This window comes from Anas platyrhynchos, chromosome 1 (assembly GCF_047663525.1).
Source record: "Anas platyrhynchos isolate ZD024472 breed Pekin duck chromosome 1, IASCAAS_PekinDuck_T2T, whole genome shotgun sequence".
NCBI lineage: Eukaryota > Metazoa > Chordata > Aves > Anseriformes > Anatidae > Anas > Anas platyrhynchos.
This window is the reverse complement of record NC_092587.1, coordinates 175030952-175057100: the sequence shown is the minus strand read 5'-3', so window position 1 is coordinate 175057100 and position 26149 is coordinate 175030952. Positions and strand designations below refer to the sequence as shown.

At 40.7% G+C, this 26149-nt stretch overlaps 1 protein-coding gene across 1 annotated transcript; it reads left to right on the top strand.

The window, feature by feature from the left end:
- The first annotated feature begins 583 nt into the window (after nucleotides 1-583).
- Nucleotides 584-24671, top strand: OLFM4 (olfactomedin 4). The gene is made up of 6 exons (XM_013096798.5): nucleotides 584-717; nucleotides 2534-2614; nucleotides 7031-7183; nucleotides 13077-13289; nucleotides 14349-14502; nucleotides 22514-24671. The coding sequence occupies exons 1-6, from the start codon at nucleotides 634-636 to the stop codon at nucleotides 23305-23307; spliced, it is 1479 nt and encodes a 492-aa protein (XP_012952252.4). The 5' UTR covers nucleotides 584-633; the 3' UTR covers nucleotides 23308-24671.
- The last annotated feature ends 1478 nt before the right edge of the window (nucleotides 24672-26149 follow it).

Here is a 26149-nt window from a genome sequence, read left to right as displayed (position 1 = left end):
GAAGGAGAACAATTGAGTAGTATTAGTGGGTAACAGAGTTAATGTATGGGTAAACACTAATGGATATACAGTGTTAATGTACAAGATTTTACTGCTGGAAGGGAAATGGGAGGAGGAAGTCTGACTGTGTCCCACCTGTGCTATGTGAGAGTTAAGACCCCACGTTTTACTGATCATAAAAGGTTTGTAGGCCTTTGAAGAACAGGGAGGGTGTTCCTGGTGTGTAAAAGACTAACCTGACCTGTTGTTCTGACCTGCATTGTCTGCATACCTCGGAATGGGTCTATGAGAAATTTTGTGTCTGAGTCACATTAAGAGGAAGTCTTATCTACCTACGGTAGCAAACAAACACCTGGTATCCTGCATAACGTAGATTAAGATTAGATACTGCACCATATGGGAAAGCTTTCTTGTTAAGTAATTGGAGGGTAGTTAATTTCCAACAGTGCGTAACTTGTATGTTCTTTGCATATTAGTCATTTAACACCTATTATTATATGACTTCATGACATTGCTTCCCCCCAAAACATAAAAAAATCATGAAGTTCCTTAAGATTTGGCCGGGGAAATCCCCAGAGTTTACAATAAAAGAGCTCCCTTGTCCCCTGGCTATCACATCTGCTGGCTGAGAAGATGAAGCACATACAGGTGGCTCTGCTGCTCCTCATGCTGAGCATAGTCACACAGGCTTCAACCACAGAGGCAACGACAAGCATGGTAAGATGGGGGTCTGAAAACATAAGCTTTGGTGCCTTCATTTTTTCTCATGCCATTTATGTTGGTGTAAAATCTTTCCAGGTTGCTGAGAAGTTATGGGGCAAATGTTGAGATCTTTGCATGGAGAAACCTTAGAGTATTCCTCCATCCTCCCCCCAGCTAATGTATAGGGACTGGGTAATAAATGTAAAAATGAGGCACGGGTTTAAAATCAGAATCAAATTCTGCCTTTGGTTAGATGAGTGCAACTCCCACTGAGGATCCGAGTGGATATTAATGCTCTGTGTAGTTTCTAATTAATTAGCAAGGGCTTATAACAGGAAAGGATCCACATCTTTGATGTGGAAGGAGTTGGGAGGTGGGGGCTTTACCAGATGCATCATTGCTGTCATAATCAATGTCCAGGCACATGAAAGCCATGCTGGGTGTTCTTTGTGAGGTGCTCCCCCTCTTTGCCCTAAAACTGTATCTGGCTGGGCAATAGGGAAGTTCAAACCAAAGCCATCAATCAGAAAAAAAAAAAAAAAAAGTAATGGATGAGGGGAGAAGAGAAAACTTTGAAAATATTTTAAAAAGTAAAAAATGGCATCAGTGAGAGATTTATTTTGATTTTGTACTGCTTTTTTTTTTTTTTTTTTAATTTAAAACTAGTCAAATTATCAGAAGAAAAGTTTTGCAAATAGCTTTAAAGCATTCCCAGATGGAACAAAATATTTTGTTTTAGGTTGACCCCAAATGACTGCTTTATAGTAAATTTTTTTTTGAGTTAACATTAAGAAGACTCCCACTGTGGTTCCCAATGACTCTTTCTGATTTGTCTGGTTTAGTCACCAACCAGAAAAGCCTGAATTCCCCTAGTTACTTTTTTTTTGAAGTTTGGTAGTGCTGTGGCTACAGTCAGTGAAGTCAGCATCTCCTTGGAAGGTGCATTTACCTGGGTAAGGGACAGAAAGCTGCAAAAGTTAAAATGGAGGTTTAAATATATGCTGCTGAACTGGGGAGAGGAAACTTAATATGGGAAAAACTTCTCCTCATCCTGTTTGGCTTAAAGTTAGTTCTGAATGTGTGTAATTTACACAATTTGTGGTGCTCTCTGCCCTGCCACTGTTAATTGCTACCGGCTGCCCCCACCATTTCCAGTGTGATTGTCTGAACACACAAATGGTTGTTCAAATGGGTTTCTTTGACAAACTGTCCCACAAAAGCTTGTTTATGCTGTGCTCTTTAATAGAGCGTCCCTTTGCCAGCCACTTGGAACTCTCCACCATTCCTTGGCTCAGGAATGGGGCTCCAGCTGGGGTTTGGGAAATGCAGAAAGATGGAGCAGTGGGTGTGTTCTTGTGGGGGAAGCCCATTTGGTGCTCAGTCTGTCACACCATTTGACGCTGAGAGTACCTCACCACAGTTCCCATCTTGCCATGGGTTTTGGTGAGGCTCTCAGATGGGTAACAGTGTATTGCATCACCATGATACACCATCCTCAGCACGCTGCGTGGGGCCATGATAGGCTCTTGGTGTTATATCTGTCACAGCCTCAGCTCACACCTTTTGGGCAGGCTGAGCATCTCTTGCCTTCTGCTGGTCACACTTAGCATTTCTTCGAGAAGAGGTGTCCACGAAGTGACACTATGCTGTGGGAAATGCTAGTCTCATTAGCTGCTGATTAGGAAAGCCAATTAATTTTACAGTTGCTGGGGACAGCTCCCACAATCAAAACAAAGTGCTTTGGAGCTGCAGGATGGGGGCTAGCTGGTGGGGAAAGGATGGTGCCAAATGCAGGAATTCACACTGAAAGAAGTTTTTATTTCCTTTTTAGTCTCCTCTTATCGATACAACTCTTCAGTATCTGAGTCAGCCTAGAGAGACAACTGCCAGCCACCTGCGCATGACCCCAGAGGTATGACCTTTACATACTGTTCAATAAAGTCCAACAAAGAGCATAATTAAGAAATTATGTCCTATTTTTTAAATGCTATGCAGTCACTTGGAGGTTTAAACCTTACGCAGGTAAGTCAGGCTGCCCAGGAATAGGCCTGTAGGTGTTTTATATCTATGACTTAGGCAGTGTGGAGTTCCCAAAGTCATTAATAATGCTTCTGTGTCATTCAGTGCTTTGGTCATCTAAAGATTTGATCATCTAAAGATTGGTCATCTAAAGATTTGAGATTGTCCTCATGACTTCTGATTGGGACCCCAGATATGAAAAAGATGGTACCATTGGGTGTTGATGGCAATATGCCAAACAGTTTGGTGGTTATGGTCTCCCTGGAGGGAGGTGAATGCTGCTTCTTAACTCTGCCTTCCCCATGTAAACCAGAGCAGGGCCTTGAAGCTACATTCTGTCACCTATGAGAAGTGTCCATTGGTGGTTGCTGGCACTGAGAAAATCATGATTCTCCTCGTTCTGCTTAGCTGAAATTGTATTCATCTGTTTCCTGTTAGAGGGCTTCAATCTGATTTTTGTGCCTTCTTGTACAGTGCTCAACTCCAAGGCCTGCGGATTTCAGGAGTTGGTTTCTTTCCCTCTCTTTGTCAGTGACAGCTCAATAGCATGTTTCCTTTGGAGGTAATTCAACAGAACACACTTGCTCTGAATGGGCCTGCAACCTAATTGTCAAGAACAGTGTTTATCCAAAATGCACAGTTCTAGATCAGGCCAAAGACGCAGCTTGACAGCAGGACTTTATCATCCATGCTAGCCCAGTGTGGCATCTGGAATTTGTGGAAGGACCTCCTGTGAGAGAGCATTAAATCTCTGCCTCCAGCAGAGAGTTTAGAATGACAGAATCAGAGAATAGTTTGGGTTGGAAGAAGATACCTCTCACTAGATCAGGATGCCCAAAGCCTCATCCAACCTGGCCTTGAATACCTCCAGGGATGGGGCATTCACAGCTTCTCTGGGCAACCTGGTCCAGTTCCTCACCACACTCTGAGTAAAGAATTTCTTCCCATACCTAATCCAAACCTACCCTATTTTAGTTTAAATTTATTCCCCTTTATCCTATCACTCCCCTCCCTAACAAAGAGTCCCTCCCCAGCTTTCCTGTAGGTCCCTTGGAAGGTACTGGAAGACTGCTAAAACATCTACCTGGGGCCTTCTCTTCTCCAGGGTGAACAACCCCAATCCCCTCAGCCTGTCTTCGTAGGGGTGCTTCGTAGGTGCTTTAGTCCTCTGATCATCCGCATGTCCTGCTCTGGATTTGTTCTAATAGGTCCATGTCCTTCTTGTGCTGAGGGCCCCAGAACTGAATGCAGCACTCCACGGTCTCACAAGAGCAGACCAGAGGGGGTCAATCATCTCCCTGACTCTTCTGGCCACACTTCTGATGCAGCCCAATATATGGTTGGTTTCTGGGCTTCAAGTGCACTTTGCTGGCTCATGGTGAGCTTCTCATCAGCCAGCACCCCAAGGTCCTTCTTCCGAGGCCCACTCTGAATTCATTCTCTGCCCTGCCTGTATTTAGTCTTGGCATTGCCCCAGCCCAGATGCAGGACCTTGCACTCAGTCCTGTTGACCTCCATGACATTTGCACACACCCACGTCTCAACACGATGCAGGTACCTCTGGAAAGTTAAATGGAGTTAGGAGTTTCTCGTTGATACTCAGTAATGGGACCCAAACCCCCTGCATTTCCTTGTCCAGCTAAGATGGTTTCTGTCCTTGCCATGTGGTTTCTGTGGATCCCATCCATTTTCTTAGGAAGAGGGAGCAGTTACTTCAGAATTATAATCTGTGAATGCCGCTGGACTGCTGTGTAGCTGGATGTTAAGCACTGAAATGTCTAGGTCGTTTTGAGGCTGTAACCCTAAGTCCGCATTTAAGCAGATGAATAAATTTCCCAGTTTTCAGCAGATCAGGTACCTGCTGGCTCTTACTCTCCTTCTTAAATTGAAGGGATGTGGGAAAGGAACATTTCTCATAGCTTCAACTATGTATATTTAACAACTTAATTTTACAGAGTAAAATATTGCTGTCAAGTCCTTGCTGTAGGCTAGGACAGTTTGCTCTCTTTTAAAGATTCAGTGTAAATTATTAAATTTTAAAAAACATAGAACTCCATCAAAAGTAACAGCCTGTCTTTTGCATTTTTCCACAGGATGAGGGAAGACAGTTTTGTTACATGGTTATCATTTGACTGGTATTATATTCTGATTGAAACACTTGTTGACCCAGGAGAATCTTAACTAAACAGTGCTTCTTGGTCTCATCAACATCGTGATGCTGATGTTAGTAATGTCAATGGAAGAGTGGAAGCAGTTCTGCCTGCCCAGGCTGCCTGCTCCTTTGGGGAAACCATCTCTTGGCATGCATATAAATATCACTTACTGAAGTGAAGCTCTGCCTTCAAATCTAGGCTCTCTTTCAACACCAATATTAAAATATAATGATTGTTTCTCATAGGGAATGTAAAACTTGGAGTTATTTTTGGGAGGATCATTTTGGTTGAATGTTTGAATTCTTAGAGAAGAATCCATATACTCACTAAGCCATATTCTTTCCTTTCTTCCTCCCTTCCTTTCTCCCTCCCTTCCTTTCTCCCTCCCTTCTTTTCTTCCTTCCTTCCTTCCTTCCTTCCTTCCTTCCTTCCTTCCTTCCTTCCTTCCTTCCTTCCTTCCTTCCTTCCTTCCTTCCTTCCTTCCTTCCTTCCTTCCTTCCTTCCTTCCTTCCTTCCTTCCTTCCTTCCTTCCTTCCTTCTTTTTTCATACTAGCTTAGGTGCTGAAAGATGTATCTTTAAAGGGGCTTAGAAACTTAGAAATATTTTGCAGTATGTTCTCAGTGGGATTTCCAGAAGTGCTTTGGTAACCTACCTGGCAGGGAAATCAATGCTGGGACTCTCTGGAATCCTATGAGATACTTCTCTGCTTCTTTTCATGTTAAATGTCTTCAGCAGTCTGGCCTGGAGTGAAGTTTTAAGGCCCATGGTACTTGAATAACACAGATAAACTGTCTTTTCATGATTTCTTTCAAAATAAGATGCACGTTGTTTGTTATGGCTGTGGAAAAGAGGTAGCCAAAAGTGTGAACTCCTGCATGCTGCTGGTCCTTTTCTTGGGCTTGCAGAGCAAGAGAGCTTTGCTGCTGGCCATCATTCTGTTTTCTGGGCTCATTCAGTGGTGAAAAAATTAGTTGAAATCACTGTGAAAAAGCAAGAGAAGAAGTGCTGAATTTTCAGCTTTTGGTTAATGGTTTTATTTGCTTTTTTATTTTTAAGAGGGAGAAACAAAGAGAAAATACATGAATAACACTGGGATTTCTGCAAGACAGGAGGAGAGATTATAGTAAGAAATATATTTGAAGAGCAAGCCTGTAGCTTTAAAATCTGAAGCTGCATTGAAGTATGTGCCAGAATATTTTAAAGTAACATCAGATATCTTTATTAATAAATTTGTGATAGATTTATGAACTGGTAAATGTTTTGTGTACCAGCAAAACCCAAATACATCACTGCCCCAAACACTCTCTGCATTCAGCCTAGTGTTTATAGGAAATGATGTGATCTGGCTGTAAATTATGTCAAAATCATGAATTGCCAGCCCTGACCTTTCCATACACCATACCCATTGCTCCAGTGATGATGCTCTGAGCATGCAGACAGTCAGGACAAGGCAATTCGTGCTAATGGCATGGGTGATAGATTTGTAGACCATCCACAACTGAGGATGAGCAGGCTGTGATGTGGAAGCATGATGTGGAAAACTATAGAAAAAGAATTATCTCTACGTTAGGTTGAGCCTGCACATTTAATTCTTCACCTTTCAGTGGTGAATAATTAAATTCAAATGTCTGTTTGCTGGGGCTGGCTGAAAATTTTCAGATGAAGCATGTTTCTTTTCAAAACTTTTTCTGCTAATTCTATTTTGGTGCTTTGAGCTCAATGGATGGAAATGACTAGATGATCTGATTGACTCAATTCATATTAACAGAGCAGTAAGACAGTAAGTTGCTAAGTTATTATTTTCTTGCTGTTGTATGCTTTTCCATCTCCTGGAAATCTTACTTCATTATCTTAGGACCATTGTCCACAAAGCTGGGAAAGTAAGGACTATTATGTACTTCTGTTTTTCCAATGGTAAAATCTTTACAGCAGTATTTAACTGTTTTCAGAAATATTTGTAAGGCTGAGACAAAAATAAATAAATAAATAAAAAATTACCAGATATTATGAATTCCTTTGAATAAAAATGTGAAAGATGTCTAGCAGCAAAGTTGTTGATCCTATGATTGTCACAGCTCAGATTATTGTCAGACATTAGCTACTGATTCTAGAGAAGAATATTGACACTTTTTTCTTCATTGATTTATTATTACAGCTCTTTGCCAATGTGTCTGGCTCTCTGGATGACCGTGGAAACTGTCAGTGCTCTGTGTACTTGCCGGATACCACCTTTCCTGTGCAGAAGGCTGAGCAATTGCAAGTGATAGCCACAACGCTTGTGGAGAAATTTGAGAGAGAGCTTTCTGTGGTAAGGTGTTCTTTTCTTATAAATATAATAATTGTATCTTTACTGAAAAGTAGTTTCCTGTGGAAGAGTACAGCAGTCAGCACTTTTCTGTGACCTGTCTTTCAGACAGCAGAGAAAAGAGGTCTCTGTAAGAACAAGGAGAAGGGTGATTAAATCGCATATCTTTGACGTTATAGCATGTCAAACATTTGAATACCCTTAGGTTTATTTTCTAGGCCTTTTCAGCTAGAGGCATATGTTATTTTTGGAAGAAGATTTATATTTTTCCTCTTTTGGCTTGGTTTTACTTGTTTGTGATTGCTACACAGAGCTATAGGAAGCCAAGCCTCCTGCTCCTTCATGTGTTATTATTTGTATCAGGACAGCCAGATTGTAAGAGGGAAATGAAGGGAAAGAGAAGAAAGGTCAACACAGCCCAGAGTGAAGAAGGTGAATATTTGTCCCCTCACTCTTTTCGATTTCATGGATTAAAAAACAAACAAGCAAACATCTGTGTCAACATCTGAAGCTGTGGCAGTGAGAGTACTGAATTATACATTGTTGTTGAAGACAAACATACCTTTAGCTATTTCAGCTGCTTGTTACATGAATTCATATCCATTTTTTGAGGAACTCGGTCAAACCCATACATGCTACAGTGCACTGGGTGAAGCTGCCTATGAAGGCAGAAATCTGCCTTTGACTTTTGGTAGTGGATAAATATTCAGGATTCAGATTAGGTGTCCAGCAGAAAGTGTTTTCTTCAGGAACTAAGCATCTTAAGAAATGAAGTGTCCTTGAATTAATCAGCAGAAAAGGCACAGCATTAAATTATAAATTCTAAGCATAAATATTCATAAACCTCCTCTGGTATAATCAAAACCAGATAAGAAGTTAGGCATAAAAACCCACAACAGGCAGAGGATCCTATGGAAATATCTTTCAGCTCAAATCATTTGTTTTGAAAGAACCGGAGCTGATGGTGAAATGCATTCGGCTGTCAACAGAGATGTGAAGGGCCAGCTGACAGAAGTCCCACTGCCTCCGAGCACAGAAATTACCTGATCACTTGCAGGAAGGAGGTGTAGCTCAGCTAATGATCCGTGACAATCACTGAGATTTCAGATCCTCGTACTGTTCCCACTGTGGTCACTGCCAGAGCTTTAAACTAATTGCACTGGGACAGGATCAGAGCCAGGATTCCCAGCCAAGAAACTTGGTGTGATTCTTCAAGGTGTTTGTGTGCCACCTTTTCCAGGTGCTTGCCATGGCGTAACCAGCCTCTTACCAGTACTATCCTCAGAATGGTGCTTGTCTCCTTTAGGATGTGTGCCGTATCTGCCAGACCCATGCATATCTGCAGAGCATCTCAAGCACTGCTTGACCTCTCTGTGTGGACAACCTCATATCTTCATTGACTATAACGGGAGTTCAGGCGTCTTGCTCCTGTAAAGACACAGGTTACTATAGATACCTGAAATTAGTTGTCTAAATTTGTATCTGAAACTCACCTTTAACGTCAGGACAAGCTGAATCCCTGCTGTGGACTTTAATGTCTGGGTTGCCAGCTGCTGTCAACTGGTGTAACTGTATTGTCTTCAGGTGCCCAGCAGTGTACTGCAGTGTTGCCACTGACCTTGGCTTTCAATTCTAGCTGCAGACAGTGAAAACTCTTGACCTCACTCAGGCTTCACTGAATTTTGTCCTGTCGAGAGCAATCAGCCCAGCTGTGTTACAATACTTCTAGTTAGATGAAGTGTGACATACATTTCACTAAGATACAGGCAAAGAGACACTTTGGGTCAGAAATGAAAATGAACAGATTGTATTTTGGTGTAACTGCGTATGTGTAACTTTTCTCAGTTATGAAATTGTTTTTCTGTAGAAAGAAGAAACTGTTGAACGTTGCCCTACTGATATCTGAACTTAAGTAATCTAAGATATCGTGGTGCATAAGTCTCCATGCACACAAGTTCTTCACCTTCCCAGTTGTGGAAAAAGCCCTCCTTACACTGTCCCATATGTTATGTTTGTCATTATAATACTTAAGGAAAGAAAGCAGGAAATAATGAAACAGGAAAGCGTCATTCTCATTAATCATTATCAGATATGATCCTGAGCAAAATCTTAGGGAATCATTCTGCCATCTGCAATTTTGTAGAAAATTCATATCCCAAACTGACTTTTTTATCTCAAACCTAACCTAGTTTCACCACAGGGGTGGGAATTTCTACTAAGTGATTGCTTTTTTGACTCTGAGAATCCCTGCCTTACTCTCTCTTCTAAAACACCCATTGAAGCTCATGGGAGCTTTTCCTAGGTAAGAGCTGCAGGATTGGACCCTCTTAAGGATGCTTTCCATGTGCTAGAAGTCCCAGATAAACAACCTGATTGAATCGTTAACCTTTTCCCTGATTGTAGGCTAATTCAAAAAGCAAGGGGGTCCTTTTATAGAATCAGCAGGCAAGGAAGCTTGCAGATAAAGAGATGCTCTCATGTGCCAAATGAGTGCAAACCGTAGGCTGAAAATACCAGACTAATTTTTCCTCTGTCACATCAACCTTTGCCAATGTAATTATGATTACAGAAGAAAATTAACCTTTCAGAGCAAAGCAGGAATTGGCTGCTCCTTTCAATAAGAAAGGGGAGAGGACACCAGTAACAGGGATGGATCTGCACTTCATCCCAAGGAGAGAAAGTATCTTTCAGAATTTAGCTCATAACAGCAACAACATCCTCACGTAACTAAAACAGGAGAAGAAAGCACTCCTGCCCTCCACCAGGAACAGCTGTTTTCAAAACAGATTAGCCTGGAGTGGAATTCTTCTCAGGGTCAGCTTGCAGACTGCTTGCCAGCTGTACTCCTTATGGGTCTGTGGAGGTCACACCTGCCTGAAGCCAGTGTCCTGGGCCAGGTGACTTTATAAGGTTGATGGTTTTGTCACTTCTTTCTTACCTACACATCTTCCCACTTCTTTCTTTTACATCTTCATCTTGCACTTTTGTTCCCCCTTCTGTACTCTCCATATGCATGCTGGAGAAGTGTCTGTTTGCATGCTGCAAAACCTGTGTTGATAAATACCAATTGCAGGTAAATGACACAGTATATGAGCATTGAAGATTTTTCCTGCCCTTTTCATTCCATGAGGATGATAATGCTTGGAAAGAAGGAAAAAATGGAACTAGGATTTTATTTTATTTTATTTTTTTCCCCAACATGTGCCTCACATGGTTGTATTCTCTACCTATAAAGGACTAATACAAGCCATATGCACTCATCATACCCTACTTAAGACTTTTATGACAAATGTGGCAGCAGTCAGTCCCAATTGCAGGTCTGTGTCCCTAAATATGGGCCACATACACATTTTCTGTGCCAGTCTATCAAGAGACACCAGCCAGTCCCTATCAAGTAGATACAGTAGAAAAGCAGAGATTGCAAGCTGCTTAAATCTATCTGCCAAGCAACAGAGCAACACCATGTTCCTTTTTCAACTAACATTTCTAAACTACAGAAACTCCTGAGCCAAGTCTGAGCAGGCTGGAATGTCCACTCAGTGGACATGCTTGGCCTATTTGCTGGATTTGTCTACAAAAGCAGTATAGACCTTTTAGAGCAGCACTGCTGATAAAATAATATTTGCCTAATAATTAGCCAGAAGATCCATGAGCTAAGTTGACTTGAGCTGTTTAGAGCACTGTGGAGTGCTGAGGCTAGTTCAGGCTTAACTTATAGGTATTTCTCAGCTATAGCCCACTGGATGGTGTTGACATCTTCTTAAATGACCTAGGTGGTTGACTGAGTGAAAACGGTCTGATGTGGGAGGAGAACTTTGGGTCAGTGTCCTGCAGTCATCAAGTACCCATTACTAATTCCAGTGGTCCGTTTCAATGGTTTGAAGACTTGAGCTGCACTGTGGAATTATTATTGTTGTTGTTATTATTATTATGAGAAGGATTGGTAATGCCTAAATAGATTTCCAAATACCTCTATGGTATATGTAGTACCATGTAGCAATGCAATTTTGTTCAGACATAGACCAGGTTTACATTTCTCAGAATGTAATCGTATCTGTTTTCTTTGTTGTTGTTGTGCAAAACCTAGACATACAGTTTGGACACTGACCTTTGAAGATTTTTTTTTTTTTTTTTGAGGATATCTTCCAATTCCAGACTGAGTTTGGTGATCAGTGAAAGTGTAAGGTCCATCTACTTCTAGCTTTTCCAAGAACATTGCCCAGCTCTTCCTACTGTTCCTTCCTAGCAGATGATGACAGCTAGGGCAAGGCATCCCAGCTGCCTCTTTTTTCAGCCAGATATAAGGAGTTGGGCCTAAGTCTTTATATGCTATCATTTATGATCCCTAGTTGTAATAAATATCTTAGTTATTCCTTAGTGTGAAGTTACTCAGGCTTGACCTGGGAGATCTAGAGCATCCATTTTTTTTTTTTTTGACTCAGGATGCTTCCACTGCAGCTTATGGAGACTTGACAGTTTCTTTCAGATTTGTAGTATAGTGATGCTGCTATTGAAAACTATACTTTTGAAAAGAGGCCCTTTTTGGTTAGGGTTCTCCTTCTTAAACCAAATCACTGGGTATCATGTGATCTTAACACATCTTTTCCGTCATTCATGAATTTTCACATTATGAGCTCCCATACATGTTCATCAGTCCACAGGGGATTCAGGAAAAATTACAAGGAATTATTTGACAAGTGTTCTTGCTGGCCTCCCAGTCCCAGGGGCTGCTGCCAGAAAAGGAGAACAGGGATTCCACGATTTTAATTCCCTGACAGGATTTTGGAGGCTGTTCCAGAGCCAATGGGGAAAAATACTGACTTTTGGTTTATGTTAAGATAACATAAGAATGGCTGACAGGATGCAGACTAAAAATATTTCAGTTGAAGAAGTAATAGCTACAGAAGTTGTAGTGCTGTAGAGAGAGGGACTAATACAAATACTATCTGAGAGTATAAATATGGAGTTACTGGTGCAACAAACTAATAATATTTATTCCTACTTACCTCTTGTGATATAATTACATTGGCTTAAGGCAAAACAGATGTGATTTCTGTGAAGCATATGGGAGAGAAATTTCCCAAAGAGTTGAATTTAAAGGAACTAAAATTTTCCAAGGAATGTTCCAAGCCCATATAATATACTTAGCATTCTGCATCGCAATGCTTATGCTGTGACCTTTACCTCAGCAGATATGTGTGAAAATATATTTATCCAGACAACTATTTAATGGTTCAGAGGCTGAAGAGGCTGCCATGTAAATTGCTTTAGCTAAAGCCTGCAATAAATTTTTCACTTTCATTTAAACCAGATTTGATTTTAACATTGTGTTTAAACATTTGCCCCCCCCGCCAAAGATAAACCACAAACCAATTCTGCAAATTTTTGACACAATTCAAATGTACACAGGTTAAAATCCTATTTGGATTCTGAGTTAATAGGAAATAAAGTTGAAAAACTTGGGAATCCTTTATTGCATTTTCCAGCCTACTTGGGTTGCTTTCATGAGATAAATCATTGCAGATTTCCTAATAAAAAAATTGCCAATGTAAGTTGTTGGAATACTGAGGATAAAATTAGCTCACAGAAACAATATTGGCAAGGAATTACAAAAATGGAAGACTCTGAATAAAATTCTGCCTTCAGTTATCCCCAGGCATTCCTGAGGGGACTTTGTGGAACTGCCAACAATAAACGAGGGTTAAGTTTTACATTTTTTATGTACGTGATGAGAATTTCATTTATGCAGTTTATGTGAAGAATAAATATATCAAGTATGGGGAAGTTATGTATAGGATACTCAGAAATATGATAAAGATGTCAAGCAGGCTTGTTTAATTTTCTAACCTGGACTTGAGTTTGTAACTTTTTTTTTTTTTTTCTTTTCCCCTTTAAGGTTAAAGAGTACTCAGAAAGGATTGAACTGTATCAACAGAAAATTCTTAATCTAACCATCAGAGTGGAGCACATGGAGAAGACCAGTGTATCTTACACAGAACTAGACTTCCAGTTACTGAAAGTGGAAATCAGTGACCTAGACAGACTGGTCACTCAGCTGAAATCCACTGTTATTGGAAGCAATGTCATCGTTGATCAAATATATTTGGAGGTACTGCTGGACTCTTAATTAGCCAAAAAGGGGTCAATATACACAGTATATTCTCTTGTTCATGTTTAGGTTGAGGAAATATAGCCCCTCTCTGCTGCAGCCAGTGGAAATATTTTAGAATTTCATCAGTATATATGAAAGGAAAGCTTGACTTTAAATGTATTAACATCCTTTTCCTTGAAAAAGGACACAGAAAAGAAAAACAAAACACACACACACACAAAACCACAACCAAACAACCAAAAAAAAAACCAAACAAATGGGGTCTTCTTTATTTTTTGCCAACTGTCTGCCTGAAAGCAAATGCTTTTGCATAGCATTAAGCGCATTAACTTATTAACTTATTATAATAAATATTAATTTATAGACCCCCATGCTTGAAAGCCTCTGTGCTTTAACTTAGATAATTAAAAAATTAACTTCTGGTTGCTGGGGCAGTGGCCCAATCAATATGAAATCAAGAAGTGGGAAAGACTATCACCTTCCCAGCAGACTATAAATCACATTTTCAAAATTATAATTAATCACTCACCTAGAGAGAATAATTGCTTCATATGAGAAGTGAAATATTATTAGTTTCTCCATTGTCCTCTAAATCACCAAGTAGGTGATTGAAAACATTATCTTTGCAAATAAAATTTGAAGATAATTTTGCAAGACTGGAAAAAGTACTTTCTTATATATAATAACTTGCACTTGTCTAAGACTTATTGGATATTTTTACACTACATATAAAATAACACTATATTTTGCATTATAGTACAGAACTGAGTGTTAAAACAGCTCCCTGTGATCGCATAGCTCTGCTGGAAATGTAAGACTAGCAGAAAAAGACCTATTCTTAGGGATATTTCTTAAAACTTGTTCTGTAGCTTCTTCCATGATATGATCAAATCTGCCTGCAAATATCTGTAAAATAAAGTTAACTGGAATTTAAACTTTTTTTTTTTTTTTTAATTCTCGCTTTCTTTCTTCTTCTTCTTCTTCTTCTTCTTCTTCTTCTTCTTCTTCTTCTTCTTCTTCTTCTTTATTTTTTATTTCTTTTTCTTTTCACTCTAGATCAGAAATCTGACTATACTAGTAAATGAATTAGAATCATTGGACAAAAACAATATCCTTGCAATTCGTCGACAAATTGTGTCTCTTCAAAATCGATTGAAGGAGTGTGAGGAGAGCAGAAACCAAACGACAGCACCCCCTTACTTCCCACCAGGTAAGCGTTTCTCTCGTATATCAGGTGAGAAACAAAATAATACATGGGTATTAAAAACAACTGTAATGATACTACCTAGTTTTGAAAAATCAAGCAGACAGCTAGTAATGTTTCTTTAACAGGTTCAAAAGGAAAAAGAGGGCAGCAAACAAACTCCTCCAGAAACCTTAGCTGTTTTCAACTGGAAAAAATTGTAAATTTCCTCTCACCTGAAGTGTGAAAAGCCAGTCTCTCCCCCCCACCTTCTCTTTTTTCCAAACTTTTTTTTTTTTTTTTTTTCAGTCCAGCTTTGATTTTTAATAGTTCCTGTCAAAGTGACCTATGTCATGACAATTTTACTCTAATACTGCTTGGGAAATGTATGAGCAACAACTAAAGCTGTTGGTATGCAAACGCAGGAAGGTAGCTTTGCATGATGATTACTTTTGCTTTGCAGGCAAAAGATTCTTCTAAATCAGAAGGTCAAGAACCTTGGGGGGAAGTTCTGGTCCCAGGGAAATAAGTGGGAGCTTTATTAAAGACTTCAGTGGAGCTAGGATTTTACCCTTTTTTTAAAAATAGGAAAGGTTATGTCCTGGAGCTTAGATCAGTGGTTCCCAGAGGGCAGTTCATAATGAAAGTAGCAATTGTCACAGGGCATGTGGCAATTAGTTTACAACTGGAATAATTTTTCTCTTGATGGTGTGCTCAGTTTGAAAAATCTTGTTGCGAAGGAATTGTAGTCTGAGAAATTTTGAGTCGGGGATGATAAGCTGGAGGAAAATGTTTAGGGAACACTAATTTAGGTATGCTGGGTCAAGCTTCCCACTTGCTAACAGATGGTAGGATTTATCGGACAATGTTGAACCCTTGAGTAATTTATACACAGGGGGTTCCTTTTGGCAGAGCTTTATAAAAAAGGAAGAACTCTATTGTATACAGTAGTCGGGGGAAGAATCCTGCTTTTTCACATAAGCTGGCTAGTAATCAGCAAGACTAAATGTAAAGGAACCCATAAAAAAACAAGGCATGATGTCTGGCTTTCAGGGAGCACAGATTTGCACCTACTAGCATTTACTTCTCATCATCTTTGGGTCAGCTTAGTTCAGGTGTCTCACTGAAAATGTGAGAGACAAGGACTGGTAGAAAGACAAGCTTTCCCTGGGCTAGCAGCTGTTCCAATTTATGGTCTCCTCAGGGCTTCATGATGGTGCAGGCAGCTGCTGCACTGCTCTGACAGGATGTGCAAGCAACAGACCCAATACACTTGTCTAGGGATCAGGTGGGAGAAAAAGCTGAAACAAAGACCTGTATTGCAAAATTTCAAGGCCCTTCTCAGCTCCTCAAGAAAGATTTAAAATGCTTCAATTAAAACAAACAAACAAATCAAACCACACACACACACACACACACACAACTAATGCAATGTTTTAAAAGTATTTGAAGGGCATCTCATTGATTTATTGAGAGTGATGGTGTGTGGAAAGAAACAACTTCTTTCTCTTCAAGCCTACAGCAAGTATTTGTTTCGGTGGGAAAGTACAGAGCTCTGTAACAAGAATGCTGTGTCCTTCCATGAGTGATGGAGGAAGGAGCTGCTTTCATGCCTGGGTGGTTGATGTGAGAGTCTGTGGAACATAGGAGCTTTCAGAGAGTGGGAGAAGGAGGTCTGCCCTTCATAGTGCAGCTCCATGTGGAGATAGGCAAGTCACGCCTAGAGCAGGACGATATCGCTAGGATGGGGTAAATGTAACTGCACAGGGTTGTGACTGTAGTAGAATTATTTAGCATTGCTTGTCAGGGCACAGTGATGAGATGGACAGAGTTTATCTGGGATCAGATTGGTATTGCTTGAGCATTACCTTGTTCCTGACTGGTGTGTCAGCTGGCTCAGGTACAGCTCAGCATTGTGTGGAAACCACAGAGCACAAAATAATCTAGAAGGCCAAAACCCTGGGTGGTATGAACTACCTCTGTTGACTTCCTGTGAATTATCACAACTGACATCATCTAAAGACATCTTCCGGTGTTGTCTGTGAGTTTATCTCATGCCACCAGCAACACGAGGCCTAGAGGGCTTGGAAGATGGATGTAGGCGTATTGTCATGGTCACCTCTGGGGTGACGGAGGTCCCTGCGGCTGGCACAAGGGACTGGCAGAGCACCTGTGGAGGGCTGGCAAGTTTCCTGCCAGTTGGAGAACCCAATTATACAGATAATCTGGGTGTTACGTAGGTTTAGATGCCTGCTGATCCATGCAGAAATACTGTGACTTATTGTGCCTGATGGGGAGCAAATATCCTTCTCTGGGCAGAGAACTTTGTAGAGCAATTACACATACTGCAGACTGTGTCTGAAAACAAGTAGTAGGACAATGTTATTGCCTGGGGAGATGGAGTAAGTATGTGAGAGAGCTACATTTTCTAGATGGTCATTTTGGAGGCTTTGCATGGATGCTCACACCTAGGCCTCTGTGCTCATTTGTGCATTTGAACACAATTTCCATACGTTTTCTCTGCAAGCTTGAGTGCCTTGAATTCCTGCCAAACCATTTGGCCTTGCCCTGCTTTTAGTTCATATTATATTTATAATGTTTGTATTAAACTGACTCTTTGTCCTGTTTTCAGACTGCATTTTCTTTCTCCCTTCTTCCTCTCTCCTGCATATTTTGGGTAGGCAATATGAATTAGAGAGAGCTTGGATAATCCCCAAGCTGTCTAAGACCATGAGTCTAAAGGCAAGTTTAATTAAAGCTTCTTGCTTCACAGTACTGTACTATGCAGCCCCTTTGACTCTGTCCCCTAAGGCTTTTGCTGCTGTATTCTCAGAGCAGGCCCCTTTTCTCAAACAATGTATCTGAAGATTGCTTGTCTCCATTTGCTGTGCCCTCCAACTGGAGAGGTGGGTGTCTGTGTGACTGAGATGGGGTCAGCAAATATGTAGTTACTCATCCTCATCATCACCACTAACTTTCTTATCTGCAGCACTTCTCACCATCTCTTTCCTCACTACTCCAGCGGGTAGAAATATTTATCCATTTGTTTTTCTTTTGTACTGATTTCATCTTGCTGCATCAGGACAAGTATAGAGAGAAAAGGACCCCATGATGGTTCTTTGAGGATTCAGCAGCAGATTCTTTGTCACATCTCACTGAAATGATCTGAGAGAGACAGCAAGGAAAAGTGAGTCAAATGAAACTCTCAAAGGAAAAAAAAAAAGTAGAAAAAGAGTAAAGATTTTTTTTTCAGCTTTTGTACATTTAGAAATTAATAATTTCAAGTTACTAGTGAATAGGCCTCAGCAGGAGGAAGACTTGATGTAGCCTAATGCTGAAACTCAGACACTCATAATTGAGTGGAGTCTTACAACAATTTCACTTTTACCTTAAACTTTATCTCCTACCTATTCAAGATGTCTGCTTTTTGGGGGTGTCTTGGGTTGTGTTCTGAAATCGGTAAGTCCATACAGAAAGAGACAGATGCCTACTGGCACCTGAAGGGAGTTGGCCAGCGCCCCCTCTCCAAGACTGCCTGAACTGCCCCTGGAGACAAATGCATTTTTCTGCTGGTTATAAAGGCACTTGAATTTTTAGCTGCCTGAAGGCAAGTCAGATGAATTTAAGCCTTCCAGCCCATTCCCTTTTAGATGCTGCAGTAATAAACCTACTCTGATCGCAGCTCCATCAGTCTGTGCCCATGCCCTGTGATCCTGGAGAAGGTATCACTGGGCATGACACAGAAGACTGTGTGGGTCTTCCTGTTAGTGAGATGGTAGGAGCAAATATAAGTTTTTTCCCTGAGCAGCTCTGTCTCTTGTGTCTCAAGCCATAGCAAGGCTAGTAGCAGCTCACACATCTGGATGCAGATAGGAAAGGAGGGTGCACATCTGGATGCAGCAGCGTGCATGAGAGAGTGCAGCACCAGCCTGCTACCGGTTTCTGTGCCCCTTGTGGGAGTTCCCTTTAATGTGGGTGCTACCTTGTTTGTGATCTTCACCTGCAAAGGTGAACTGTGGTCCCTTATCTTCTGAAATCAGATACAGCTAGCTACTTGCTGATTTTTTTTGGCACCTTTATTGTGGAGTGATAAGCTGATGTGCTTGGTGAGTGCTTCAGAGTGAAATAGGTGAAGTGAGACCTAATGGGATGCATTTCATGCTCGATTCTCCAGGCCGTCAGCCAAGGAAGTCAGGCTCTTTTCAGTCATGACACCTGAGTGCCAGCTCCTTTTCTGGTGGATTAGAAGGATTAGTAAACAACAGAGCTGAGATATAGGTGCTTTATGCAGGGAGAAGAGACCTGTGTGTCTATGTATCTACATCAGTCCTTCTCACCCCTGTTTGCTACAAAAAGGAAGGCAAAAATTTCAGGACTTAATTGATCAGTGGCCCAAAGCAGTGGAAAAAGGAGTTAAAAACTTGAAAATTTGAATAATGCATATAGATTTATTTCAAGTATCTTCTAATATTTACAAAATTACATGACACTTTGTTTCCTTTGTGCATCTTTTTCCCCACAAGATCCAGACAGAGGCAAGTTTAGATTAAATAAACAACAATGAGTTCTTCTGAACTTGTGCAGAAGACAGATCACCCCTTGACTACCACAGAGTTTTTTGTTAAAAAAAAAAAAAAAATAATAATTCTGGGAGAATTTTCAAAATCAAGCATATACTATATAGAAACCTCAGACAATTTTTGATGTCATTAAAACAGAACACGCTTCTAACTTTATTTTAATAATTCATTGTTTCATAAATAAAAACCAAACAAGTGTTCAGCAGAGAGATCTCTTTAAGGGAAGAAATAATACTTTACTATTTCTTTTGTAAAAAAAGGTCTCTCTGCTGAACACACGTTTGTTTTTTATTTATGAAACAATGTATGAATTATTAAAATAAATCTGGAATTGTGTTCTGCTTAATGACATGAAAAATTATTTGAGGTCGCATATAGATGAGCTTAGCCGTGCTTCACTACCTGCAAGCTTTGGTGCTATATTTTTCTAAACAAATCGAGAGTTTTTGAGCATTTAATAACCATTTAATTCTGATATAAGTTTATTGTGATTTAAGCACAGTAATATGTTCAATATGTCACCAGCTTAAAATAAGCCCTCATGCCAGAGGTAACAATGCATAATAGAGATATAAGAAAAACACAGTCCAAATTGATATATGGAGCTGGCAGGCTGCAAGCCATTTTGCACTGTCTGCCTTAGTTTTCTGCCCTTGCATGAGCTGAGGTATGAGCACCTCCAAACAGTAGTTATGTGTGCCAAGTGCTGAGGCCATGTTGCTAGCCATGCCGTGTGACGTTTCCAAAGATGCAGCCCGGCTATCCATACAGCAGTGCCTTCCTTGTGTGCTGTGTTTGGAAAGAGCTTTCTGATCCAGAACCTCATCCTTTGTGAAGCACTGAAGTGCATGCTTAAATGCTCATCTTCTTAGGGCCAGGAAGGCTGACTTGCTGTAATTCTTGGTGGCTCAACTGGGGCTGTCACACATTTTACTTGAGAGAATCTCAGGGCAGAAAAGTGGACTGAGTGAGGACACAGGGTTGTTCATGACTTGTGTCACCCTCTCAAGTCATGCAGAGCTGCTCCCACAGGGATTACTGACCCCAAGGGAGTTGCCAATGTGGCCTGGAGACACAAGGGTTTAGTTCTGCACAGGGATTTATATTTAATATAAAGATGCTCCCCACCTTCCTCAGAGAGGCTGAGGGGAGGCTGCAGGTGAATCACATTTTCTCTAGGTCATTAGCACAAGAAATTACAAGACTCAGGGGTGGGGATGTTACGTAGTGGAAGGAGATAAATACCACATTTCAAGAAAGGAGGAGACATGGAGAGCTTCACTGCCCAAATTGATTTTACACATTGACACAAATAATACCCTCTATATTGGATGTTTCTGACGTTCAGACCACAAGTTTTCTTGTCCCAGAGGTAGAGCACCTTTCCCTACCTCTTAACAAGATTTTTATTTTATTTTATTTTATTTTATTTTATTTTATTTTATTTTATTTTATTTTATTTTATTTTATTTTATTTTATTTTATTTTATTTTATTTTATTTTATTTTATTTTATTTTATTTTAAAGTTTGCAACAGTCTACTTCTCACAAAATATCTTGTTTCCCAGTGTTTTCCAAAGACGAGTGTCTCAGATTGTTCTCTCTCCACACTTCTACTTGTGGGATAGGACTAGTATGTCTTTGAACATAAGATTCCTCCTAGGCCTTTCCTAGCAGTGGCTTTAAGTGTTTTTTAATCCATTTCCATGAGTATGCTCCAGCCTTTCTTAGGGATGGGCAGCTTTGATGGCAAATGGTAAATTTTCTCCCTGTTACTTCTCTGTCTTCTTTGTGCTAAGACATGACTTATTTATATGCTAGATATTCCTTCATAAGACTGAGTTTACGACCAGCTGGTCTCATACAGATGGTAAACAATCATGATGTTACCTACAAAAAGTATTAAAACCCCAAAAGATAAATTTGACTTTCGTTGTAGACACCATAACTGGTGGTACATGGAGTTCCTGTGCTGTGAGGCATTATTAACATCAAAAAGTTGTTGCTGTTAATTTGTTGGTTAATTGACATGGGAGACTTGGATCTGTTCAGGTTATACTTCATCTTTAAGAAGGAAGGCAGTTGGGTGGCTGGAGCACCTCACTGATTTGGGAAACCTCAGAGTACCACTAAGCTTGTGAGCTAATGGCAGTCACTTGACATCTCTGCCTCCACTACCACAGGTGGACACATCCTGCCAATGATGTCTGGGACCTTTCTGTGGCAGTCATAACACAAGCTAATGCTTTTACTCTTGAAGAAAAGTGTACTGTTTTTGCCAGTGGTAGCTTCAGGCTCATCAGAGGTGCATGGGCATTTCTGTCTGGAGGATTTTTTTCACTAGTGACTTATGATGGTTAGAATCTACCAGGAAAACAATGTCACTGATGTTCAGTATGAATAAAGGGAAAGCATTTCTTGTGTATAAGTTTATTTGGACATTTTTGTTCCAAATACTGTTCATCATCATTGAATGTTCATTCCACTTTGTTGTTTTTTTCCTAGTAAATGTGGAACAAATTCTACCCAGCCCAGTAGCACATCATGGAAAATATTCTTTAGGTACAAAAAGTCGAACACTTTGGGTAGCAAAATAAAAAAATAAAAAAAAGAAAAAGAAAAGAATATTTCCATGATCCTGAAAATGGCTTTATGGTTGATGTATGGAAAACAAAACTGTTCTAGTTCAGCTTGAAACTACATTCTCTTTTTAGCTGCTTCAAATGAAAACTTGGAGTAATATCTATCTATATTTCTTAGGCTGTGATTGTTACTGTTTGCAGATTTCTTAGAGGGCCTGAGGTGGAAGGCACCATGTGGCTGTGATGCACTGTTGCAAAACTGTGATTCTGACAGCAGAATGCTAATCTGAAATGTGGCTCTGGAATTGCTGCTGCTGTTTCTCCTTTCTTCCCCTCCTCAGCAAAATACACAGAAATTAGATGCCCCTCTTTCCTATCTCCAATAATCTCAGTTCCACTGAAGTAGAAAATAACCTAAAATTCTTCTCAAATTGTATTTATCAAGGGATTTCCAAGTGTACCATGCATTAAATGGGTAAAAATCTGTCCCTTGTCTGAAAAGGTGCTGTGAGTTCTTACTTTCTGCAAATTAATCCTGAGGATGGATGTCCCTATCTTTTTTTGTTTGTTTGTTTGTTTTTCCTCACAATTTTTTCTGAAATTTTATATCTTTTAACAAATTTTTTATTTTTATTTTTTTTTTAACAAGATATATATCTTTTAACAACTTTCTAAGTCAGCTTGAAACACTTAGTGACACCCAGTTGATGACCATGGTCCAAAATGAGGCTTTTTACACATGAAGCTGTGAATTTATGTCTGCGCTTTGCCACAAAGCTAATCCCTTGTAAGCACACCATAGAGGCTACACTATGCAAAACCTCTCTCTTAATGATGACATTTGGAAAACCTGTTCTTTTTTCTCTTTGACTGCAGGTAGCTGCATTCACGGTGGACTGCTGAATGTTAGCCAGCCCTATGTAGTAAAGCTGAACTGGAGAGGATCTTCCTTCAAATACGGTTCCTGGGGTAGAGATTACTCTCCCTCTGACCCTGAGCAGGAAGTCTATTGGGTTGCACCATTGAATGCGGAGGGGAGATACTTGCAATATTTTAGAATTTATAAGACCTTTGATGATTTGCTGCTGTTTAAACCCATGTATGAAAGAACATTAGCATATGGAGAAGGAAGTGGTGCTGCTCTTTATAATAAGTTTTTGTACTATCATGCTTATTCTTCAACAAATATAGTGAAATACGATATAACAAATAACAGAATAGTTTTGAGCAAGGCACTTCCAAATGTCGTTACTGGTAACCGTTTCTCATATGCAGGTGTGTCATGGCAAGACATAGATTTTGCTGTAGATGAAAATGGATTATGGGTATTATATTCAACAGAAAATAACATGGGCAACATTGTGATTAGCAAACTCAATGAGACCACACTTGATGTGATAAATACTTGGCAGACAAGACAGTACAAGCCATCTGTTTCTAATGCTTTCATGCTATGTGGTGTTCTGTATGCCACAAGGACGGTAAACACTAGGAAAGAGGAAATCTTCTACATGTATGACACAAATACCGGCCAAGAAGGTCGTGTTAATATCATGATGGATAAAAAGTTAGATACAATCCAGGGTATTGATTATAGCCCCACAGATCAGAAACTGTATGTTTACAATGATGGTTACCTTCTAAGATACGACATAACGTTTCGGCATTAGTATATCAATGACACAATCATTTGGTAGAACTGGCAACAACTAAAATGAGAGATCTGATATACATTTAGACCACTTTATGGTTCATCTAGTCTGAGGTACTGTATTTGTGGGTGTTACATATATCACTTAAATTACTGTCTTTAAAAATTGCCTGCTCCTATCAGTTGTATTACTGGTAGCAGTGTTTGGCAATACTGGGTTCTTCAGGTTTTGATTGGTGTTTATTGGTGCCTGGTGCTTTACAACTGTCCTGTCTAAAGGTAGATCTACTGCATAGATTTAGTGTATTTTGTTCACAGAAATTGATGGATACACCCTATCCACAGACTGGGAAGCTAATTAACCACTGATATGCACTGCTGTAAAACAAGCAAGACACTCAGAAACTGAGAATGAATTTTCACTGATCTTCATCAGAGTGAATTGAGACCTCAGTGAAATTAATAGAAGGTTTAAAATAATATAGGAAATGGGACTTGTTTTGAAGATGGCAACCTATTTGTTAGGTGAATGCAGCAGAAGCTGGCTCAAGGCTTTAGGAGAGGGGGTAAAAATACACTTTGCTGTTGGAAGTCCTGTCATGGGGAGTGAAAAGAAGGCATTTGGGTTGGGACAGCATAGAGCTCACTGTCCCTGCCATTGCTGATGCAGTTGCCCCACCTACGGCTGTCTCCTGGCCTCTCAGTCCTCTCCAAAGCTGCCACAGCACCAAGGTGGCTTCCCAAAGTGCCTGCAGGGCCAAATGGACAGCGCTGCTTTCTCTCTCTTTCTCTCTGTCCCACTCTGTTGCCCTTATCAACTCCTTGTGCCTGGCCTTATGGATGGTCTTAACTGGTCAAGCGATGTTTTGTTGTCATCATGGCTCCACTTTCCTAGAAGTACAGTGCAAGAAACAGTTTTTCTTTCCTTTATCCTTTTGCAATCTGTTTCAAATCCTTCTGTTGACCTCACTGGCTATGGGTATACATCATGCATTGCCAGGGAATGACAGGTGTGTATTTTAACATGCCTCTATTAAACATTTTTGCCATTCTGCAATTAGATACCTGAGAGCCTTGTTAGAGTAGGGTCCCGTTAATTCCTTGCATCATTCTGTCCTACAGCATGGCAAATTGTCTTGCGGGAAACAGAACTCTGGTGAAACTAGTTGGATAGGTGTTTGTTTTTTAAGTGGTTAATGTGTAATAATTTTTGAGTGTGTGTACTGTATTCAATGTCTTACCTTCATCATGTTAGAAAACATGTTAAAATACTGAAATTCAGAGCTCTGTAAAGAAGAAAGTAGTTCATGTGGTTTGTTTTCTTCTATTACCTATGTAATCACGTTTGTGTCTTCTGAGAATAAAAAATACATATGCAAATGATGAGTTTTCTTTTAATTTAAAAATATTTCAAAGAATCTCAGTTGTGTTTTAGAGTCATGTGAAGCTGCTTGTGACAAGTAGGTAACTGGGGTTGCTACAGGAAGCCAGACTCACCTGATGTTTGAAACAGGATCATCGTATTCACTTAGGCTTCACGTACTTAAATAGCTCCAGCAACAGCATCAAGGTGTGAATCAGTATGTCAACAAGTACATAAGATGAGCTTTATTTCCCCACACTGAAATATGTTAGCTGGTTAGGGTAACATTTCTCCACCAAGCTGGGATGTTACTCGAGACATTAGAGGCTGATGAACTGATGAAATGTTTTGAAGCCAGGTGCTGCCAGTTATCAGGTATCAGCATCTGTTTCTTGGAAACCTGTGAAATGAATTTGAAAGCCATGGAGGCATTGGTGCAGTAATCTGATCAGTCAGCACAGGCAGGGCTGCTGTGTGAATAATCTGTAACAGCCCCAGTAAGGGTTTGGCTGAAAAAGAAAGTAAAAAATGCTTTTTTTTTTTTTTTTTTTTTTTTTTTTTTTCTCTACATCTGTGTGTCTTGAAAGGTGAGCAGCTTTTCACTTATTATCAAGAAATGCCATAGGCACAGACCCTGAGGCTCCTTGACTCAGCACCTCTTAGGGAGTAATCTGGTGTGACTAATTCTGTCTATGAATTGCCATTCCCACAGTCCTTCCCATGGACAGTCCCTTTCGGTCTGGCCTTCTCCTTTTTGGAAAAAGCAGTGTGTCTGGGCCAGATGTCTCTGTGGTGGCAATGGAGGTGGGGATACTGGGGATGGCTGTCATATTCTGTTGTGGTATGGCCCAGACCCAGGGGGACCTGGCACTGGGCTCCAGCTCGGGCTTGAATGAGGTGGCCCAGAGGTGGGAAGGTGGTGGTGACAGCTGTCTCTTCAGGGTGCCACGTAATGTTGTTGCAGAGAAGATGAGACAAGATCACATTAGACATTGGTAGCTCAGGACCAGAAGGAAAACAGAAATATCCTTGCACTTAGAAAACCTTAAAATATATTGTGTGGAGGGGCTGGCTCAGGATGGGCAAGGCTGAGCTCATCCTTTGATTTTGTCCTGTCCCAGTATTTCTCAGGCTGCTGGCACCAGGATGTGGCAAGACCTCCCTGGGACTGGGCACTATGGGGGCTCGCCGTAAGGAAACCAAGGCAGGGCCAGGCAGGCAGGATCCCTCCCACCACCACAGCCAGGAGCAGGACACCAGCCCCAGGCAGTGGGCATCTCATGGCAGCTCCCCCTAGACCCCCTGCTCTTGCGTGGGCTCCTCTCCACGGTCTGCAGCTCCGGCCCGGGGCCTGCTCCTGTGGGGGCTCTCCATGGGCTGCAGCCTCCTCCAGGCCACATCCACCTGCTCCACCGGGGGCTCCTCCACCCATGGGGGGGCTGCAGTGTGGAGATCTGCTCCATGTGGGACCCATGGGCTGCAGGGGGACTGCTGCTGC